Source organism: Podarcis muralis, chromosome 7 (genome assembly GCF_964188315.1).
Source record: "Podarcis muralis chromosome 7, rPodMur119.hap1.1, whole genome shotgun sequence".
In the NCBI taxonomy this organism is placed as follows: Eukaryota; Metazoa; Chordata; class Lepidosauria; order Squamata; family Lacertidae; genus Podarcis; species Podarcis muralis.
The window spans coordinates 76,167,525-76,190,480 of record NC_135661.1 but is presented as its reverse complement, the minus strand read 5'-3'; the positions used below and the strand labels follow the sequence as shown (position 1 = coordinate 76,190,480).

Here is a 22,956-nt window from a genome sequence, read left to right as displayed (position 1 = left end):
GCTGGAGACCCAAGTTTGGCGAACCCTGTCTTAGAGGAATGTATTAATTCCTGTGTTAATAAATTCCTACTTTGCACTATTAGTTTGTTACTTGACTGTCTCCCGTGATGTGGAATACAGACGGAGTTTTGCAGGGATGGGGTGGAACCTGGGTGTCGGAATCCTGAACAGGGAACAGGCCACACGGCAACATTTTGTTGCAGGACCCGCTCATAATCCTTGGCTTAATTTCCATTCAGAAAACTTCTTTTGGTTTCGCTGCAGCAGGCAGGTCCAGTCAGAAAGTGGGTCCATTTAGCTTGGTATTGTCTGCACTGCGTGGCAGCAGCTCTCCAAAGTTTCAAGCCTTGTCAGGACTTGAACCTGGGACCTTCCACATGCAAAGCAGATGCCCTCTCACTGAGCTATACTGCAATACAGCTCTGTCCTTGTAGATTTTATGTCTTCTAATCTCTCCATTTTCAGATTTGAGTGCCTTGCTCGCTTAACAGGAAGGAGATATCAGTAGGCTTGGAACAACCCTATGCTCTGCAGAAATTTGGAGCGGGGGGGGGGGGGGGGAGAAACCTCTTAATGGGGATGGGTGCGGGAGAAACCTCTAAAACAGCCCAGAGAGGACCCAATGTGCTTTTTCCTTTTGTTGTAACAGGCTCAGACAGGCCTAAACAAACAACAACAGACAGACAGACAGACAGACAGATGCACGCTTTTGAGTTTTTGCTAGTCACCAGTCCACCCACCCCGTCATTAAATGGAAGAGAGATTATCCCGAGTACAAATTGCAAAACTCATAACTTGTCCTTAGAAGTTCCAATGTGTGACCTGGATTATTATTATTCTTTTAATTGTGTCGTAATGGTAATGGTGATGTCATCATTGTACAGTCCTTACCAAGGCACAGCAAAAAGAAGGGGTTGGTAGAGGGGAAGGGAGGAATGTTCTGTGAAGTTCCTCCCAATTCACAGTTTGATGTCTGTAGCCCAGCGATAAATTGTCCTAAGGAGCAAAACAGAGAGTCGATGCTTAGTTCAATGGCTGTTCCAAATACTTAAAACTAACATCTCTTAGCAGCTGCTTAAGAGATAAGATTAATCAAGGCTGCATTCTTATGTGGGAGAAAGTGCTCTTGATCTCAAAAGGACCTTTAAATCTCAAAACAAAAAAAATGTGTAGGATGTTTAGCCGGCCAAATTTAACCAGCAGAGCTACATGCATAACAGAGCACTTTTTAATGTGTTTTTGGCAGCTCCCGAAGATGGGGAAAATATTTTGAAAGGACAACTTTTCCCTCTAACAATGGGAATTGGGGTAGTTAAACTTCCAGGGTTTAACAGATCAAACTATTTTTAAAAACCCAGCTCTTTTTGAGAGACGAGAAAAGTAACCTGAGGTTTCCAAATGCAAAAATGTAGGAATACAAAAGGCTTCTAAAAATAAAAATCTGTTGGGTGGAAAAAAAGCTGCTCTAAAATGCAAGGTTTCAAATATAATGTGACCAGGGACGGATGAATGGTTGAGTCTCTACCTCTGTTCATCCCTAAGCCCGTTCTTAAATTGTTTTAAGCATGTAAGGTTTCAAATAGGTGAAAACTATGAATGGATGGATCCGTCTGAAAAACATTTATTTATTTATTTGCTTCAGAACTTTGACTCCACTGACCTGAAAATCAGGGGAGCAAATTTCTTTTTATTGAATGACAAAGGAAGTGTAGCTGATGCTGAACAAATTGGCTACTATTGAGTTGTTTATTGCAGTAATATGAAATGAAATAAAATATATTTAACAGTTGGAACTATCATTATATATATATACATACACACACCTGGCACTAAATATGTGGTCTTAAGAATTTATTTGTTTATTTTTCAATCATATTTTTTAATATCAGGGCTTTTTTTCCTTAAAAATTGTTTAGGGGTACTCTCATTTTTCTACTCATATTGAAATACTGCCCCTCAATGAGGCCAAACTTAAACAAAACGTTTAGGGGTAAGTGTACCCCCAGGGATAAAAAAGCACTGTTTAATATAACTTATTTACAACACACTTGAGATGGTGAACACCATTCTTCCACTTGAGTGTGAGGAGGGAGGCAAACACATCTTTTTTGGGTATGCCAACCTTATCTGGAAAAAATCAGGAATGATCTTTTCTCCCCCTTGAAAATGGGTGTTTCTCATATGCAGATTTGAGCAGATTTAATCAGTTCGTTGATCAATGGCCTTCCTATGCAGATTTACTCTGTGGGACTAACTCCCTGGTAAATGGGTGTAGTTTTGCAACCCTGGATTTATTTAGCCAGGTGACAGCCTTAGATTTAATCAGTTAGTTGGTTTAAAAGGCAGGTTATTAAACAGATACTAGTTTTAATCAATTGACAAGACACTGTGAGATTGGCCACTAAACTTGGCAGAAATGACCGGCAGAATCTGAGACCAGGGAGAAGAGTTGGTGGAAGAAGATTGGAAGAAATTTAAAGACTACCTACAGAAATATTGTAAAATTAATGAATGTTAGAATGATGTTGGATGAAAAGTTATGTGGTTTTTAGCTATAACGCTATAAGGAGTATGGGGGAAAAATGGACAATTAACAGACAAAAAATTAATGTTACTTTATTTTAAGATTAGAGATTAGGATAAAACAAAGAGGGGAAGGATTTGCTGAACTAATAAATCGAACTGGAATACAAAAAGGGAGGTGTGAGGAGGTCCGGGAAATAAGCAAATGAAAGAAAGTGATGGAAAGATGGAATTGTTTTTTATCTATTTTGATTTTGTATTTTTCTTTTTTCATGTTGTAAAATTCTAATAAATATCTTTTTTTTTAAAAAAAGAGATTGGCCACTAAACTGACCCTGACAGCAATCTTCTTACTTTCATGGTCCATCTTGTTTTCAGTATTGTCTACTTTTATAGAAGTTGCTCCCCAAAGACTGAAGCTTGGGCAACTCTATGTGCAAAACACATCTTCTACCCCTGAGCTGAGGTTTTTCCAGGCAAGGAAACTGGTGACTCAGTACTTTTCATTTTTATATGTAAAATGAGGTGAACCGAATGCGAGATAAAATAAAGCAAGTCGCTTTATTTTGGAATCCCAGCCCTCTGTGCAGGAAGAACTGCAAGGAAACTCACATTGCTATCATAGTGGCCAACGTTGAGAGCATGGCTATCCCTACGATGAGGAAGACGACGACCTTCTTGTGGAGGAAGTCTGGCCCAGAGAGAATCTCTTCCAAGGAGGGCATCTCTGAGTCGGTTAGGTTGGTCTGCACCTCCTCTCCCCATGTTTCGCCCGCAACCTCTACCATCGGCGGGGGGTTCAAGATGGCTTTGAACATATCCTGCAACTCTTTCTCTAGATGAAGTCTCTTCTCCGTCACTGCAGAGGAGAGGGAAAATCCAAGCCGCTTAGCCAAACCGCCATTGAAAGACCAACCTTGCTATATCTTATTTGAGAACATATGAGGAACTTTGCTGGGTCAGGCGAGTGGTCCAGCATCCTGCCCTTACAGTGGACAACCAGATGCCTAGAGGACCTGAGCGCAACTGTTCTCACCCTACTTGTGATTCACAGCAGCTAGCATTCAGAAGCATTATTGCCTCAGACCATGAAGGCAGAATGCTGACATCGCGGCTGGTAACCATTGATGGGCTTCTCCCTCCACGACTTTGTCTAACCCTCTTTTAAAGCCATCCAAGTCGGTGGCCATCCCTGACTCCTGTGGCAGGGAGTTCCACGGGTTAACAATGCACTGGATTTACTGCTTAGTTGTCAAAAGCCTCTAAGCGGTTTACACAAAGCACAAAACGCACATTAAATTACCAATAAAATAATGCATTAGGGAAAAGGTTGGCCTTAAATGGCTAAATGGTTCTGTCATTGAAGATTCCTGTATCGCAGGGGGTTGGACTAGATGACCCTCGGGTCCCTTTCCTAGAATTCTATGATGCTATAAAAAGAAAACCAGGAGTTAAAAATAAATAAATAAACAGTATAAAAACACACACATGCCAGATTGATATGTCTGGGCAGGCTTGCTTAAGCACAAAAGTTTTTAGCAGTCACTGAAAAGAAGACTGCAATAACACCTGCCTAATATAAATGAGCAGGGAGTACCAAAGGACACTGCCATAGTGAAGGATCAGTTTCTTGCAAGTGTAGGATGAACTTTACATGGCAATTGTCAAAAGGCCAGTTCTGTTAAGGGCTTTTTGTACCAATTTGACGTGGCAAATTCAACGTGTTGCTATTTAGTCCGTGGTTGCCAGTTTTTAGGGAATGAAAATCCTGTCTGTTTAATAGTTGAGCAACAGGCAAAAATGCAACCATTAAAAAAAAAAAAGTCATTATTTTTTTATTTTTTTAAAGAAAGTCTGGCTTTCTGCCCCTAGCAGCATCAGGGTGCAGTGCTCAGGGCACACGATCAAGAATGGGGAGAGCCAAATAAAAGGCTTTTTTGATGAGCAAATGCTTTTTGATGGAGCAATTCTGGTTGAAATCACCCACCCACACAAAAAGGAAAGGGGAGAGAGTCAGGCTCAAAAAAACCCCCACTCAGGCATGAAACTCTTGCCAGATGACCTTGGAGCACTCACTGCCTTTCAGCCTTATCCATTTCAGATAAAGGGCAGGATGACCACATCCTGAAACCTTTGGAGGAAGGACGGGTTACACATGCGCAGGAAATAATCAAAAATCCCAAGCACACAGTGATGGGGAAAGCTTTACCTTTGTATATTATTGCTGCGACATCATTTGACTGGGCCCCACATTTGCCTCCAGGCCCAGGTACAGTGGTACCTCGGGTTACAAACACCTCGGGTTACAGACTCCGCTAACTCTGAAGTAGTACCTCGGGTTAAGAACTTTACCTCAGGATGAGAACAGAAATTGTGTGGTGGCAGCGGGAGGCCCCATTAGCTAAAGTGGTGTCTCAGGTTAAGAACGGTTTCAGGTTGAGAACGGACCTCCAGAACAAATTAAGTTTGTAACCAGAGGTACCACTGTATAAGAAAAGGTCACGTCCACTCCATGCATTAATTGTTTGTTTGTTAATTTGCCCTTCACCTTGAGGTCCCAGGGCAGGTTAAAGCACAATATTTAAAACAATTTTAAGCAACTTGCAGTCGCAGAAATAAGGTGGGTCCCCCAAGTATATACAGTGCTACCTCTGGTTATGTACTTAATTCGTTCCGGAGGTCCATTCTTAACCTGAAACTGTTCTTAACCTGAAGCACCACTTTAGCTAATGGGGCCTCCTGCTGCTGCTGTGCCACTGCCGCACAGTTTCTGTTCTCATCCTGAAGCAAAGTTCTTAACCTGAGGTACTATTTCTGGGTTAGCAGAGTCTGTAACCTGAAGTGTCTGTAACCTGAGGTACCACTGTATAGCTCTCAAGTGTCAACAGCCAGGGCAAAAAGGTGAGCCTTGAACTACTCTTATGCTACTTTCACAGCCATTGCTTCCCAAGAAGAAACTGTAGATTATGAAGACTACTCCAAAACGTCCATTTCTTTAAAAAACACACACCCTAAACTGGGACTCCTGGGTGAGTCATGTGATCTGTACCTTGCTCTCACCCCCCCCCCCAAAATGGGTTTTTTTGGGGGGGGGGGTGAGAGCACGGCACCCAAAATGACTGCCGAGATCTCACATGAGAAAATGGGATGTCTCGTATTTGGGGGGAACTTGGGAAGTGTGGCTGGGAATTGTAGCTTGGCAAAGGGCAAGCTACAGTTCCCAAGATTCCTTGGTGGAATCCATGGCTGGTTAAAGTGGTATAAAAAGGTAAAGGTACCCCTGCCTGTACAGGCCAGTCTTGACAGACTCTAGGGTTGTGCGCCCATCTCACTTAAGAGGCCGAGGGCCAGCGCTGTCCGGAGACACTTCCGGGTCACGTGGCCAGCGTGACATCGCTGCTCTGGCGAGCCAGAGCTGCACACGGAAATGCCGTTTACCTTCCCGCCAGTAAGCGGTCCCTATTTATCTACTTGCACCCGGGGGTGCTTTTGAACTGCTAGGTTGGCAGGCGCTGGGACCGAGCAACGGGAGCGCACCCCGCCACGGGGATTCGAACCGCCGACCTTTCAATCGGCAAGCCCTAGGCGCTGAGGCTTTTACCCACAGCGCCACCCGCGTCCCTTAAAGTGGTATAAGCGGGCTTAAAATGTATGGTGTGGTTTTGACGTAACCCAAGCTAGTCTAGGCCTCACCAGCCAAAAACAACTGGACTTTTCTGAGGAGCCTATTTGTGCCACAAGCCCCAACTCCTCACCGTTGAGGTAGAAGAACTTCCGGACCAGCACCCCGTCCTCCCCGGCGATCTGGCAGGCGAAAGTGCCATGGTGGGATCCCAGGGTGGGGCGGATAAGGAGGGAAGGATTGAACCCAAAGTTCAGGTCTTGGAAGAGGAAAACTTTGTTGGTTCTGATCTGCAGGTGGAGAAGTGGAAAGAGAAGAGGGGTGAGAGAAGGAAGGGAGGGAAATGTAAGTGGTACAAGTCCTAAGCATTAACTCAGAGCAGGGCCTTTACTGTGGCTGCCCCTGTGCTGTGGAATAACATTTCTGCTGAGATATGACAGGTGTCACTATCAGTACACCTTCTAAAACAATCGAGGACATTTTTCTTCTGACAGCCTTTCCCAGATGGTTGAATGGGTCTCTCCTTGTTAGGATTTTGGACTCATTTTAAATATATTTGTTGTTTTCACATTTGTAGCTGCTTTTTGTGTATCTTGCTTATGTAAATTGCTTTCAGACAGCGGTTTAGAGGATTCATGATAAATCGATGGTAACAACAATAAAGGGATAGGACAAAAATGACTCTGAATACGGTGTGCCTCTCATGCAGTCATGCTTATGACTGTTTTTAATGACGTAAAGCAGCCATGCTGCGACTCTTCTCCCTCAGGTGTTTCCTCAGATTCTTACCTGGATGGAGGCGAATCCTGGTGGATCCTCTGAACACTTTTTTTTGCACCCAGGTGTGGAGAACCTTCTTGTCAAGGAGGAACTGCAGTCAGCTAACTTTCATTCTGAGAGGACCCGTTGTAAGTAATGGCCATGACCCAATGAGACCCGTTCATTCAGATGGGTCCAACTCTGAGTAAAAGTTAGTCGAATGTAACCCAATAGTGTGTAGTTGCACGATTTTGCACCCACACCCAGCTCTCCTGAGGAATTTATTTTGCCAGGCAAACTAGCTGTAGGTTGCTGCAGATTGTCTAGTGTGGAGGCTCCAGCCATTTCTCTGTTCAAAATCAAACACTCCCCCCCCACTCCCCCCCCCCATCTTAAGCGAATCTGTCTTTCTCCCTGGGTGATGGAATATAGGGGGACCTGTATAGATTATTTTCTCAAGGAGAAAAACCGTGTGTGTGTGTGTGTGTGTGTGTGTGTGTGTGTGTGTGTCTTTTCAAGTTCCACCTTCAGGCACACAAACATTGCCCCATCCCTTAGATCAGGAGCAGGGAACCTCAAGCCGGGGCGGGGCGGTTAGGGGTCTGCGGGTCAAATACTACCCTCTGAGATTCTCTGTTTGGCTTCCAAAACTCGCCTCTCTCCACCCTCCCTCTCCCCAGGCCACATCTGCTGTTCCTGCATAGCATCCTCCCTGAGCATTTTTTGCTCGGCTGGAATGTGTCCTTCAACTCTGATAATGCCTTTTGCTTTCCTGGATTAAAGAAAGGGAAGGGTGTGTGTAGGAACGAGCCTCCTGCACAAGCACAAAATTTGCCTTTCTCGCTCTGTCCGCACCTGCCTTTGTCCCCACTGACCAGTAGCTCCAGAAGCCTGCTCAGAAGTCAATGTGGACCTCCAGCTGGGTGGGGGGGAGGTTTCTCATCCTTGCCGTAGCCTTTAAACTGTATTCTGAGAGCTTGCGATCGCTTGTGCAGATTACAGAATGTCCAAGGACTATCTGTGCAGGCTTGCAAGGCCACAGAAAAAGTACACCGATGTTCCTGTTCCCAACAAGCAGGAAGCCAGGTGTCTTTGCAAGTAAACAGGGGCCCCTTGACCTTGATAGCGATGGCTTATTGTTGCTGCTTGCATCTAGGGATCACAGATGCATTGTGTCTAGAAATACATGGTGGTTCTATGCAGGGCCGGGTTTTGGTTTGATGAGGCCCTAAGCCAGGGGTCTGCAAACTTTTTCAGCAGGGGGCCGGTACACTGTCTCTCAGACCTTGTGAGGGGCCAGACTATATTTTTTTGGGGGGGGATGAATGAGATGCATTTTAAATAGAAGGACACATTCTACTCACGTAAAAACACACTGATTCCTGGACTGTCCGCAAGATTGGGCCAGATACAGCCCTCGGGCCATAGTTTGCCTACCCATGCCCTAAGCTACTGAAGGTAATGAGGCCCTTTATATGTCCAGCTGTCCTTTGTCAACAACAAATTGCCTCTGTTTTTTCTGTTGAATATATGCTATATGGTAATTTATGGACCTAATAGGTATCTAAAACCATTTGCACATAACAAATAGGAGCCTACACAACACTGTTGCTGTATGTAGGTTTTATTTTATTTGTTTTTGTCTTATATTTTGGAAATGTACATCCAGGTTTTTTCTTTAATTTTTTGGGGGGCCCTAAGCTATAGCTTGTTTAGCTTATACGTAAATCTGGCACGGGTTCTATGAAACGATACCAGACTTCTTGGTCGGTTTCAGAGTCACTTTCAAGACTGTCTTGAGACCAGTCAGTTTCAGCTGCCAGGGGATGATCCTCTTTGCAGACTGAGCGCTATTCTGCTGTGTGAGTATATATATTATTGGGCTACTTACACATACACAAAAGCATTCTCACCCCTCCTCAGGAACACACTCCTCCTTGCAGTGAGGGCTCCAAACCGTTAGACTTGCATTGGATTTTGTGTTATTTCTTTTGAATGAAGATTTGCAGGACTACACCACAAATCGGTGGAGACACACTTGGAATTAAGGAAAGCCCTAAGAATGGCTTCATCAACTATGAACCCCAAAATCTGGGGTCCCCTCCAAACCTGAGTCAAAGTTTTGTGGTTTTTTTGCAGCAAAAACCTTGCTCAAAGCACCTTTGAACAAGGGACACTGTGAGGAGCATTTAATCTTCTGGTATAGAGCTACCTCACAAGCAGGGGGTTTAGCGAGGAGGGCTCTGTTTCAACCACCCAAGAACCACTTACTTCCTTGGCAAATTTCCATCGGAAGGTTGCGTCTTCAGGAATCTCAAACTTAACTCCGCAGCTGAGAAGTGTCACGTCCCCTTCAGATTTATGCACATCCTGAACTGGGAGGTTGGGAGATGAGGAATTGGGGAGCGGGGAGGAGAAAAAATCAAATTGATATATTTTTCAGCAGAGTAAGTCAGATTGGGGAAATTTCTCATCCTAGATGGTGCTCAGAAACATTGTGGCCTTGTACGCACTATCCCTTTAAAGCACATTCAAAAGATGTTGTCAACTGCCCTGAGATCTACAGACGAAGGTCAGTATACCAGTTTAAGACATCAATAATAGATAGTTTGCTCCTCATGGAGTTTCAGTTCCCAGCGGTCACAAACTACAGTGCCCAGAATTCTTCTGAGCGAAAGAACATACTTCAAATGTACTTAACACAGGTATGGAATCATCATAGAACCATTCCCAAGGGTCCTCTAGTCCAACGCCCCTGAAATGCACACGACATAAGTCTCCTATTAAGCTGTGAGCCCAATTTGATGCGCATCATTCACCAGGGCAATGTGGAACATAGGAAGCCCCCCTGAAACTCCATCAAAGCTTTAGTCAGTAGCTCTTTAGGGGTTTCAGACAGGAGCCCCCTCCCCCTCCCTATCTGCAAATGCCAAAACAAAATAAAAAAATTCCTTCCAGTAGCACCTTAGAGACCAACTAAGTTTGTTATTGGTGTGAGCTTTCGTGTGCATGCACACTTCTTCAGATACCAGGAATTAAATGCCAGGGATTGAACCCACGATTTTTTGGTATGCAAAGCATGTGTCTTACCACGAAGCTATAGCCTTTCCTTATCCTTCCAACTCTACAATTCTACAATTCTCCCCTCCCACATCTCTGTGGTTTCCATAGCTCTCAGTGCAAGTTCCTTCTTGGTACGGTTGGCACAGAATCTTTCCACCACCTGGGCCAGCAAATATCCCTGACCCCGAAAATCAAGGAAGAACCAAGAGGGATGTACTCGGGCAATCGATGGGCAGCGAGCAGTCCACCATGGTGCAAGACGAGCATCGGTATTGGCGAGCCTCTTTCTGGAACCCTGGGAGGAAGATGAAAGAGTGAGATGGGAATAGATGCAGAAGCCAGGGAGGGAAGCTGGAACGGAGGGGCAACGGGATAGGCTAGGAAAGGGGTAGGTTTTGGCACTCACCACACGGTGGGATGCAGGCTGGAGCTGTACAGGAGGAGAGGAAATTGCATTATTTGTTTGCTTGTTTATTACATTTAAAATTATTTTTGTTATTATTATCTGACCTGTCATCCAAGGAGTTAAACTGAGGTGTCGTCCATGCTTCTCTCCCCACCCCCATTTTATTCTCACAACAACCCTGTGAGGTAGGTTGAACCTGAGACAGTGACTGATCTGTGGTTGCCCCGTGGACTTCATGACTGAATAGGGGACTTGATCTCCCTGATCTCCCAGGTCCTGGTTCAGCACACCACGCCAGCTCTCATCTATTACCCATTTTTAAATTTATTTTTTATTGCAATTTTGCAAGCCGCCTTGAGCTTTTGTATTGGATGAACGTATGGGTGGAGAATCTGTAGGCATCCAAACATAGCTGGGCTACAAATTCCCATCCTCCATGCTGGCTGGGGCTGGTTGGAGTTGGAGACCAACAACTTCTGGAGGGCTGTGGGTAAGCCAGCCTTCTTGTAGAAGAACCTATCAACCCTGCTGGGTCAGAACAAAGGTCCATCTAGCCTTTGATTCTATTCAAACATTTACCACATGAAGAGGAGTCCGAATGCCCTCCCCTCAAGGGTCAACCCATTAAAAAGTCTTATTATATCACTCAGGCACCACTTCCTGTCTTTATCTATCTGGCTAAACCGCTTCTGGCTACTTCAACTCTGCTGCAGGGCAGGGCCAGCCCAAATCACATCCCCACTTCAACCCCAGCAATCAACCAGATACTTCTGTGAAGCCCATGCGCTGGACATGAAAACCTCTCCTGTTGTTTGCCCCAGAGCAATCGTTATTCCATTGTACACAGTCTCAGAAACTTCTGGGTCTATTCAGCCTTGTAATTAAGCACTAGCCTGGTAGTGGTAAGCAAGAATGAATTCCATGCAAGTGAGTGAGGAGGTGACGGAGGAGGAAAAGCAATGGAGCGTTCTATTTTTCCTCTTGTCCAGTGTAAAACCAAGTGGGTTGCCAGAAGGAAACTGCTGGATCAGGCCAATGGCCCACCTAGTCCAGCATCCTATTCTGGCCAACCAGATGCCTATGGGAAGCTCACCAGCAGGATCTGAGTGCAACAGTGCTCTCTGCATTTGTGATTTCCACCAAATGGTATTCATATATTGTCTCCAACAGTGGATGGAGAACATAGCTGGAGCCACTGATAGCCTTCAATCTCCATGAATTCATTGAAACCCCTATTAAGATTGTCCAAGTAATAGCAAAGCAACTCCAGCACCTTTTTCCATGCCTAGCATGGAAACGCAACAGGCTGGTGGAGCTGTCTGGACATCCTCTGGTAAATATTTCCACAGGCTAGTAACTTCTATGGGCTTGTTTACAAGCCTGATTTAGCTATCGCATCTAATAGCCACAATAAAGGCTGAGACATCAGCAAAATATTGTGAGACATACAAGAGGAGATATACTTGCATTTTCCCAGCCACATGATAATGCACCCAGCCAGACAAAACCTATGCTCAGTTAGTCACGGATGCAAAGCTATCTTCAAGTTGGAGATAGAAAAGGAGGCTGTGTGGTGGAGGGAGCAATGTTTGCGGACTCCAAAGAGGGAACAGGCAGCTTTAAGACAGCACCTTTGCCCCGCGTCCAGTTATATCTCTGCATTACCTGCTTTGAGCTGTGCCATCTCTTTTTCAACCTGCGTCTCAGCTTCTTTAACTGCCAGGGGATAAGGCACTATGAGGGCAGATGGAGAAGGGTGTCAAGTTATTCCTTTGGATGCAAAAGGCCCAAAAGGCAGTCAAAATAACCCCACAATTAATGGGTAGTTGTCGTAATCGTGAGCTCATACTGTACATGTTGCTATTCACTTGCTTTGATACAGGCTAATTGGCTTGCTTTGATGCTATCCTTATCTGTGGGCTTGGGATGCTGGGCTCTGAGCCCAGAAAGGGAACTATCTGCAAGATTCGGGTTGTTTGCCACCTATGCCCTTATGGGAACAGCTGGCCCAAGTGACCTACGATGCCTTGTGTATAAAGAATGTATGATTGTTTGCATGGGACAAGCCATCGCCTTGCTGCAGTGTCCGTCTCGCAGTCTGTAAAGGCTGGGATACCTGGCAGGCTGATTTGCTGTAAGTCTGCACCTTCTTTAATAAAGCACTGGAACTGATTGCTCTGATGTTTCTGACATCCCTGTACCCAACCACCCCCACAAACCCAACTTTGGGTCTGTGATTCAGAACAGTGTATCAGAAGTTTAGCAGGCAACCTGAGTTTGCACTTTGGGCCTGCAGTTCAGAACAACAACAACTCCCATCAGCCCCAGGCGGCATGGGTAATGGGAGCCGTAATCCAAAACCTATGGAGAACTCCAGACTCGAGAAGCACTCTTTGGCCAATGCAGGATCCATTCTACTCTCCCTGTCCCTTAGAGCCAAGAAACTGGCCAATCTTACTGTACATGGAAGCATCTTTCCTAAGCCCCACCACATATTTCCTTCCCTTGAATGTTCAGCCTGGAAAAGAGGAGACTGAGAGGAGATATGATAGCCACCATCAAACATCTCAAGGGCTGTCCCACGGAAGAGGGAACAAGCCTGTTTCCTTCTGCTCTGGAAAGTAGGACTCCAACCAATGGCTTCAAGTTACCAGAAAGGAGATTCTGACTAAACATCAGGGAAATCTTTCTGATGGTAGGAGCTGTTCAGTGGTAGAACCGTCTCCCTCGGGAGGTTGTGGACTCTCCTTCCTTGGAGGCTTTTAAGCAGAGGTTGGGTGGCCATCTGTCATGGATTCTTTAGCTGTGATTCCTGCATTGCAGGGGATTGAACAAAACAACCTTTAGGGTCCCTTCCACCTCTACAATTATATAATTTTATGATTTCAACGTCTAATCACCTTTCCTACCTTAAATATTCAGAATAATTTCTTGTTCTCCATACATGGGACAGGTGGGGTTTTTTAAAAAATGGATTTTATTTTCTTTTGTTAGGGTTGCAGCACTGCCACTGCTGACATATTTTGGGCGCTAAGGAAGGGCTTATCTCCCCTCCTTACCGCCAGCTGGCTTTTGGTAAACTAAAATGGTGTTGTTTTGTTACTAGTGCACCACAACAAACCTTCCTGTGGCTGTTATGGGGTCTGCTTTGTTCTGGGTTTTTTTGGTATAATCATGCAATGTATTTATATTTATGTTTTAAATGTATTGTGCGTTTGTGGCCATCGCTGACTCCCGTGGGATAGTGAATTCCACAGTTTAGTTATGTGCTTTTACAGATAAAGAACTCTGGGAAAGGAGAGTAGGGACCTTGAAGTTGCCTAACAACAGCCAGCTTCCCAGGCTGCGGACTGAGCAGGCACATGGCTAACCTTTTCAGAATTTCCCCTGCTATGGTGAGATGTGGTTGCATTTAAACAACAGCAATTCTTCCCAAAAGTTTATCTGTACACGTGAATTAGGTCCACATTTTAAGGCAGATTTATGTTCTCGTTTTTGGAGCTATGGAAATGGGCACCCAATGAAGCACAAACGAGAAGATTTCCCCCCTCTTTAGAACCACTGTTCTTTTCTGATATGCATATTTATGTAGCCTGAAATCAATTTAAAGATTAAGCAGCTGAGAATTATTCTACACCGTGCTTTTTTTTCTCCGAAAAAAAATTTTTTAGGGGTACTCTCATTTTCCTACTCATGTTGAAATACTGCCCCTCAACGAGGCCAAACTTAGATTCACAAAATGTTTAGGGGCATGCACCCCCCCAAAAAAAGCACTGATTCTACAAAGTGACAGACCTGGCTTATTTTCTGCCTTACCCTCTCCCTCACAGTGCCCTCGTGGAACCATTTAAACCCCCAATTTGCTTTTTATATTGCAAAACCTTTAAGAGACATGAACCCTTGAAAGCAATTATGGGTCCGATATTGTGCTGCCTTACCTGAGAGTATGCCCCCATTGAAATCAGTAGGACATGCTCCCAAGTCCATGGGAGCAGAGGGCACACACAATTTTTTTAAAAGAGAGAGTTCTGTATTGACATGTAAAGTTTAGACTTAACACTACAGGAAATTTTTCGTGGCAGAAAAGTTTATTTACTTGATCAGCCTTCCCCCAACTTAGTGCTGCCCAGATGTTTTAGACCAGTGGTGGCAAACCTCTGGATCAGGGGCCAAATGCAGACCTCTAGGAAGTCTCCCCTATGTGACTTTGCCTGGCTGTAATGTGTCATTTGACTTTGATAGTACATTTTGCTTGCCTGGATGGAAGATAAAGAGGATGTGTTCATGCTGAAGAAAGGTAAACATTGTATTAGTTGTTCTGCCTGCTTTTGCTTCAGGCCCTGCATATCACTAGGTCTCAGATGGTTGCGCAGAACAGAATGCAGTCCTCACACTGAAAAAGGGTTCCTCGCCTTTGTTTCGTACCATCAAGCCCAAACAGCACTGCCCAGTTGGGCTGGGACTGATGCGAGTGGCAGCCCAAGATCCATCAGATGGGCAAATGCTGGATTCTGTGCAGAGATGGGGATGCTGTGGGACTATAAATCCCATCAGGCCTAGATGGTGTGGCCAAGGGTCAGGAGTAATGGGACCTGTAGTCCAAAGAAAGGCCTACAGGTTATCCAGTCCTGCACTAAAGCTAATTCACTGGTCACGCGAAGAGAAAATAGGCTCTAATTCAAGAAGGCTTCTGCCATCATCCGCACAATAGCCTCTACCCCAATCCTGGGAACAATAGGATGCTGAGAATGGCAGCATTGTGAGAGGATGAACTGCAGTTCCCAGGATTCTTGTTTGGGGGGAGCTATGGTGCGGATGTGACCTTTAGGGCATGGCTGAATTCTATGTTCTACGACGTGCTGTGGGCGCCGTGGCATGGCTACTCTTCTAGAGGGGAAAAAAGGTAAAGGATCCATGGACGCTGTGGGTGGTGGTGCTGTGGTCTAAACCACTGAGCCTCTTGGGCTTGCCGATCGGAAGGTCAGCGGTTCAAATCCCTGTGACAGAGTGAGCTCCCATTGTTCTGTCCCAGCTCCTACCAACCTAGCAGTTCAAAAGCATGCCAGTGCAAGTAGATAAATAGGTACTGCTGTGGTGGGAAGGTAAATGGTGTTTCTGTGCGCTCTGGTTTCCGTCACAGTGTTCTGTTGCACCAGAAGTGGCTTAGTCATGCTGGCCACATAACTCAGAAAGCTGTCTGTGGACAAACGCTGGCTCCCCCGGCCAGAAAGTGAGATGAGCGCCGCAACCCCATAGTTGCCTTTGACTGGACATAACCGTCCAGGGGTCCTTTACCTCTACCTTTACTCTTCTAGAACATTCCCACTAGCCGTTTAACAAAAATCCAGAAGCCTTCTTATTGGGAATTACAAGTACCAAGCTACCAAAGGACCAGAGAAGACTGTTCACGTATGCGACAACAGCCGCACGGATGCCACTAGCTCAGAGATGGAAGGAAGAAACAACCCCAACCAGAGAATGGCAAACCAAGTTGATGGACTATGCGGAAATGGCAAAATTAACTGGGAAGCTCAGAAATCAAGAGGGCAAGAGCTTTAAAAAAGGAATAGGAAGTTTACAATTTATTGACAAAACCACTGTAAGCAGGTTAAAAAAATAGCAGGATTTTAACCACACTGGTAAATTAACGGAAAGTATGGATAATTTGGAAGGATAGAACTTGGACGGTAGTGGTATGTAGTTGTAAATATTATCACTAGGACCCATGGAAGGGATGGGGGGGGGGAGTCAAGAGATTCAGATTAATCTCGATATTTGGATCTTGAATTGTTTTTCTGTTGTAGGTTTATATTATTTTTTAAAAAAATTAAATAAAAATATTTTTAAAAAATAAATAAAAAATAGAACATTCCTACTAGCAACTGTGAGACCTTGGGAAAGCGTGGGTGATAATTCCAATTAAATATGCAGAGTTCTGTGCAGAAGATGGGAGAGTCTATACCCACCCTTCGCCATGCTTTTCTCCTCCAGGAAAAAGATCATTCTGCCAAATATGTCCTTCAGCTTCTCGATTTCGGATGCATCTTGGAAAGAAGATGATAGGAAGCTGTTGAAGGGCCTGGTCCATTTTCCATTGTAGCTCCGATGGAAGAGCATGAGAATCTTAATCTCAGGGTCATGGGTTCGAGACCTACGCTGGGCAAAATATTTCTGCATTGCAAGGGGTTGGACTAGATGACCCTTGTGGTCCCTTCCTAGTCTACAAATTCTATGATCCTGGGTAGGGGCAGAGCTCAGGAGCACAGTGTGAGGGTGGCGAATGGCATCTGCTATGTCAGGGAGCCAAACACAAGCTGGAGAACCAAGCAAAAAAATATCTCCAGGGCTACCTGTTCCCTTATGAACCTGCCAATCTATTCAGATCTTCACCTGAAAGCTTTTCTCCAGGTCAGCCCACCTTTGGAGGAGAAGCCGGTGGCCACCAGAGAAAGGGCCTTCTCTGTGGTGGCACCACAGTTGCGGCATTTCCTCCACATATTCCTTTGCCTGGCATCATCTACAATAGCCCCGTTGCCTGGCCAAGTTGGTCACATTTGCCTATGCTTTCAGATAGCTATCCAAAGAACTTAGGCAGCTACCTTGTATCGAGCCAGACCATCGTTCCATTTAGCTCAATATCGCTGACACTGGCTGGCAGCACTGGGATAACTGACAAGCTATGGCCCTGTCTGTTAAGATCCGCTTAACATATTTCTGGTTGCGGACCTTCAGCGAAAATAGCTGAACCCCTGAAAACTCAAGTCAAACAACTGCGATCGGGGAATCCTATAAGCACCCATAAGCATGCACACTGAACATTGCACATTGGGGGCAGGTGGTATGTGCGACCGCCTCCATTTTGGTCCAGTGCTCAATTGGACGGCACTCACCCACCTGGGTTTTGGCGAAACGCGCAAAGGCCCTTTCCATAATCGGTAGGCAGTTCCCATGCTGGGAAACCCGGTGGCCAAAGAAGTGTTGGCAGACGCGGGCACGTTTTCGTTGGGTGGTGAAGCAGAGGAGGCAAGCTGTGGCCTGTGCACAAAGGGCTAGCCAGAGGAGCAGGAAATGTATGGTAGGCATTATGTCCAGCCTTCTGAGTGGGGATAGGAAGCTGCTGGAGAAGAACCACACCCAAGAAAAGAACTCTCCAGTGATGTCATAAGGGAGGTCCACAGAGCTGGTTGTGATTCCATGGCTCCCATGCAGAAGGGTAGCTCCAAGAAGGGACCACGGAGGGTCAAAGGTCTTTGCACCTAAAATATTGCATCACCCATTCATATGTACCCAACCAACCACTGTGCTCTGCAAGAGAAGGCTTGCTGCTGATACCATCTCACCAGCACGTATAATGTAGGCAGTAGGCTTTTAGTGTGGTGGCATCTACCCTTTGGAATCATAAATTGTAGAATTGGAAGGGACCCCAAGGGTCATCTAGTCCAACCCCCTGCCATGCAGGGATCTCAGCTAAAGCTTCCATCACCTGCTAAAGACCTTTTTAAAAATCCCTGTCCATTCATGTATTGGATCTGAAATTGTTTTATACATATGTTTTTTCTTGTTGACGATATCGCTGTTAAATTGCTTCAGGGTGTTTCATGGGAAGTGATTCATAAATGAGAGGAGATAATATAAAATAAATAAACTACTCTGAAGTAAAAACAAAACAAATGCAGGCACCTCAGAGGTTTCCTTATGTTGAATCAGACCATTCGTCCATCTTACACAATTTTACCCACAATGATTCGTGTTTGAAATAGTTGCATTTCTCTGCATTCAGGCCATAGAATACATTCCTCTTTAAAACTGCTGCACTGGCTTTTTGCTTCTTTTCACCGTCTGACTAGACTTCCTTTTCACAGAATCCTAGCATTGTACAGTTGGAAGGGGTCCCAAGGGCCTTCTGGTCCAAACCCCTGCAATGCAGGAATCTCAACTAAATCATACAAGCCATCCAACCATGTTCAGTTCTGGGCGCCACAATTTAAGATGGATATCGACAAGCTGAGATGTGTGCAGAGGGTGACAGAGATGATCAAGGGTTTGGAAGGAATCAAGGGTTATGAGGTTGTGGGAGTTGGGTATGTTTAGCCTGGAGTTGGCTATGTTTAGCCTGGAAAAGAAGATTTTTAAAGAAGAAATATTTAAAGGGCTGTCACATGGAAGACAGAGCAAGCTTGTTTTCTTTTGCTCTGAAGGTGGACCCAAACCAACGGCTTCTCTGTATGCTTCTTGTTGTTTAAAAAATCAGCCTGAATTTAAAAGCAACTCTGCATTTATATGTGTGATTAAGTATGTATTTGTAAATTTATCGTGTTTTTAATATTCTGTTGCAAGCTGCCCAGAGTGGCTGAGGAAACCCAGCCAGATGGGTGGGGTATAAATAATAAATTATTACTATTATTAATATTTTTTCCCCTCTCAAAATGCACATTTTGATGTGTTTAAACTTTCAAAAACTGACTTGCAAACTTTGGAGAAGTGCAAACTCAGGTTGGTTGTTCAACTTCCCATCAACTGTTCTGAACCACAGGCCCAAAGGGAGGTTCGTAGGTGTGGCTGGGTGCAGGTATACGAAAGAAGTAGGGCATGAATCCCAAGATGGTGGGTTCGAGCCCCACGTCGAGTGAAAGATTCTTGCATCGCAGGTGGTCAGACTAGATGACCCTCGTCCCCCCTTCCAACTCTATAATTCTATAAACACAAAGCGGCAAATAGCACTTTGGCCAGGACTTCTCATCACTCCACCTGACCAGATGAGGCCTTAGATGGCAAATACCCAATCTTACAGAGAGTTCCACTTTCTGGGCTCAAAGCTCAGCACTCCAAGCCCACAGATAAGGATAGCATCAAAGCAAAGCCAATTAACCCACATCAAAGCGAGTGAATATAAACATATATGAGCTCATGGTTACAAACAACTACCAATTAATTGTGAGGTTATTTTGACTGCCAAGATGGCGTTTGAAGAGCTCCTGGAACAGTTTAACTTTCATGGGCATAACCCTGGGGGCGCAGCTGCCTTCTCTAGATCCACAAATATTATTGAAAAGTACTGAAAGTACAGTGGCACCTCGGGTTAAGTACTTCATTCGTTCCGGAGGTCCGTTCTTAACCTGAAACTGTTCTTAACCTGAAGCACCACTTTAGCTAATGGGGTCTCCTGCTGCTGCCGCGCCGCCGAAGCACGATTTCTGTTCTCATCCTGAAGCAAAGTTCTGAATCTGAAGCACTTTTTCTGGGTTAGCGGAGTCTGTAACCTGAAGCGTATGTAACCTGAAGTGTATGTAACCTGAGGTACCACTGTACTTATTTATATGAGGTTCTGCCCCACCCCCCAGCAGAAGCCTTCCCCCCCCCCCCCCAATGTCCTATTTACGGGGTATTTTTTACCTGTGATTTCCGAATAAATGCTCAACAACTTCTTTGATTTACTAAAAAATCAAAAATTCTGGCTATGCCCATGTGTCACCTTTGGTTCAGCACATCCACACATTAAGAAGAAAGAGGTCGGGGGGGAGGGGGAGTGGACGGGGAGAGAGAGGTAAGGATCAAGTTGTCAGTAACAAAGATCCCTCACTACTAAAATGGCATCACAGAGCTGAAGCCAGTTCAGCAAATCGCAGCCAAAATTATCAAGGGGACAAAGAAAGGTAAATTTTGGGACGTTTTAGAGGAAAGACAACAGGCAATGCCATAGCTCAAGGGCAGAACATCTGCTTGGCATGCAGAACGTCCCAGGTTTAACCTCTGCTCTCGTCAGGCAGAGCTGGAGGCAGCCCAAGAGAAACCCCAGAGAGCTTCTGCCAGTCAGTGCAGACAATATCAAGCCAGCTAGACCACTGGTCTGACTTGGTATGTGATGGCTTCCTATATTCCTATGAGACATGATAACCACCATGGTTATGTTCCACCCATACCCTCCAACATTTCTCCGATGAAAATAGGGACACCCCCTTCCATGATAATTTTACTGTTTATACCCCACACATCTTACTGGGGTGCCCTCAGCCACACTGGGAAGCTTCCAACGTATATAAAAACATGATAAAACATTCAGAAACCTTCCCGATACATATCTCATGCTCTTAAAACAATGTGCATCTTCGTTCTCCTTCTCTGTGCCTGAAACTTCCTTCCTCCCAGGTTATCTCTTCAAGTTATCTCTCTCAAATCCCTTCTCAAGAGTCCTTGGGCTTAACAGTCTCCCCTCACACACTCTCTGCCAAGCAAAACAAAAGCCTGAGAATTTGGATACCACCCATTTGATCACACATTAGCCCTGGCAGCGCCGTTGTAAAAAAACAAAACAAAAAAACACAGAGGACTACTTCTTTCTATTTGCTAAGCAAGCAAATGTGACCATTTATTTGCATGAAATTTGGCTGTATTTGTGACCTCTCAGTGCTCTGAGCATGGAGTGTTTCACCTGCCAGATACTCACGAGGTATTCCATGGGCATAACTAAGCATCTAGACCAGGGGTCTGCAACCCGCGGCTCCGGAGCCGCATGTGGCTCTTTTACACCTTTGCCGCGGCTCCGGGGCAGATACTAGCGAGGGGAGGAGGCGCATTGTGCGTCCCAACACTCCCCACTGTGGCGGGTGCTGTACTGGCTGTGACGTCGCATGGGGGCGGTGCGTGCATTAGTCACGCACTGTCCCGTCACCTTCCCGCCTGCCCGCTACATTGTAAGGGGCATGTACGCTGGTCACTGTTTTGAAGGGGAGTGAAGAACACACAAACAAAAAATGGTAACTTGTTAATTTAACGTTTATTTCTATGAGGAGGAGTAATTCTGAGGGGTCAAACAAAGAAATAATAATAAAAAGTGACAAAAAAGTTATTTTTATAGTGACGAGTTTTGCGGCTCCCAGTTTTTTTCCCTTCGGAAACGGCTCTTTTTGTCTTAAAGGTTGCAGACCCCTGATCTAGACCATGAGTAGGCAAACTAAGGCCCAGGGGCCAGATCCGGCCCAATCGCCTTCTAAATCTGGGCCGCGGATGGTCCAGGAATCAGCATGTTTTTACATGAGTAGAATGTGTGCTTTTATTTAAAATGCATCTCTGGGTTATTTGTGGGGCAAAGGAATTCGTTCATTCCCCCACCCCCATATAGTCCGGCCCCCCACAAGGTCTGAGGGACAGCAGACTGGCCCCCTGCTGAAAATGTTTGCCGACCCCTGATCTAGACTCTGCCCAATCCTTGGGAAGTGCTGATCTGCATAATCATAATCATCATCATCATATCATTCCACCCATTTGACTAGGTTGCCCCAGTCACTCTGGGAGGCTTCCAACATATATAAAAACATAATGTATATGTAGCCTTGCAGCTTGGTTTCACATTTCTATAACCTGTTGCATTTGTTCTTTTTGGATAAGCAAAATCTTGCTTTCTCTTGGCTTTTCTATAGCCAGACATTTCTTCCACGACTATCAGTGGCTGGTGGCTCCTAGCTACAGTGCACATCTGATATGCTTGAAAGAGGGCCGAAGAGAAACAGCTGAGCGGTTAGACTTTAGCCAGCGAAGGTGACGGAGGCCTTAAGCTTAAGGAAACCCCGAGGGCCTGGCATTTGTTTTTGGGAAGCAGGTGCTGCCCTACAGACTAGCCCTGTTTGGGTGCTTTGGGTCTGTGGAATTCTAGCAAGGTGTGTCTGGCATCTATTTTAGTCTTTTGGAGAAAAAGGTCAAGGATTTACTCTTATGCAATGGAACATTCCCCCTTTCCCTATCTTCACCAATCTCATCCAGAGGGTTGGGGAGACCCATAGAACAGATTTAGGGGTGCACAGGGGAAGTTCTGCTGTCCAAGCATAAATCCTTGTTCTGACAGGACGTGTTAGTTGGAAACCATCCCTAAGTTTTCATACTTTTAGGCGATTTTGCACGTATTTTTTAAAAATTGCCGTTAAGACACTATGGGGACCCAGAATTGGATGGGCTGGGCTGGACAATGGTTTTATTGTTCACACACCTGTTCCCCACAGGTACCTGTTCATTGTGGCCAACAGGACCCCCGTCTTAAGCGTGCTGGTAAAAGCACCAGACCATTTGCTGAAACAAAGACGCTGAGAGAGAATGAGACGACTCCCCCTGGCAAGACGGAAGGTGCCGCATTGTTGGCACCTTCTGTCTATACAGTTATTGCTTTTCTTGGCATCGTGACAGGCGGAAAAGGGGGGAGGCAGAGAGAGAGAATGTGGAAGAGTGGAAAGCCGTAATGGGAGAGAGGAGGGATCTGTAGGCCTCAGACCTCTGTCTCCATGGAAACCAGACAGCTCAGCTTGAAGCTGAGAATATGTCCTTTAAACAGGGAGGAGAGGGAGAAGCAGAGAAGGCAGAAGGTGCTCTTGCCCATGACAGCTAAATCGATAAGAGAACGAATGAGAACACTGATCTGCAAGGCGAGCTCAGCCTTGGACCCTCAAGACTCAGTTCCCAATCTGCATGTCCTTCTGCCCTGCCTCCATTTCTGCGGCTGGTTTCGCACTTGGTCCAAATGCCAGCTCCTTCAATGCACTCCCACCAGACATTTTTAACTTCTTTCCTGTGTGTGTTAAAAACCCAGCCGTAAAAA

General features: G+C 45.3%; 1 protein-coding gene across 1 annotated transcript; it reads right to left on the bottom strand.

The window, feature by feature from the left end:
• Positions 1–823: 823 nt before the first annotated feature.
• SPACA6 (sperm acrosome associated 6) lies at positions 824–19,889 on the bottom strand. The gene is made up of 9 exons (XM_077932154.1): positions 17,264–19,889; positions 16,340–16,417; positions 12,039–12,107; positions 10,374–10,397; positions 10,185–10,262; positions 9,176–9,279; positions 6,279–6,435; positions 3,136–3,382; positions 824–996 (listed from the first exon to the last, which is right to left on the bottom strand). Exons 1-9 carry the CDS (start codon positions 17,454–17,456, stop codon positions 960–962), a joined length of 987 nt encoding a protein of 328 aa, XP_077788280.1. The 5' UTR covers positions 17,457–19,889; the 3' UTR covers positions 824–959.
• Between the last annotated feature and the right edge of the window lie 3,067 nt (positions 19,890–22,956).

Excerpts from the sequence above, each read along its gene's own strand:
- SPACA6 (XM_077932154.1), bottom strand. The coding sequence starts at position 17,456 with ATGCCTACCATACATTTCCTGCTCCTCTGGCTAGCCCTTTGTGCACAG. Across the intron at positions 12,108-16,339 it reads GGAGAAAAGCATGGCGAAGG|TGCCTTATCCCCTGGCAGTT; the intron begins GTGGGTATAGAC and ends CTGCCCTCATAG. Across the intron at positions 9,280-10,184 it reads GCTGCCCATCGATTGCCCGA|TTCAGGATGTGCATAAATCT; the intron begins GTACATCCCTCT and ends CCAACCTCCCAG.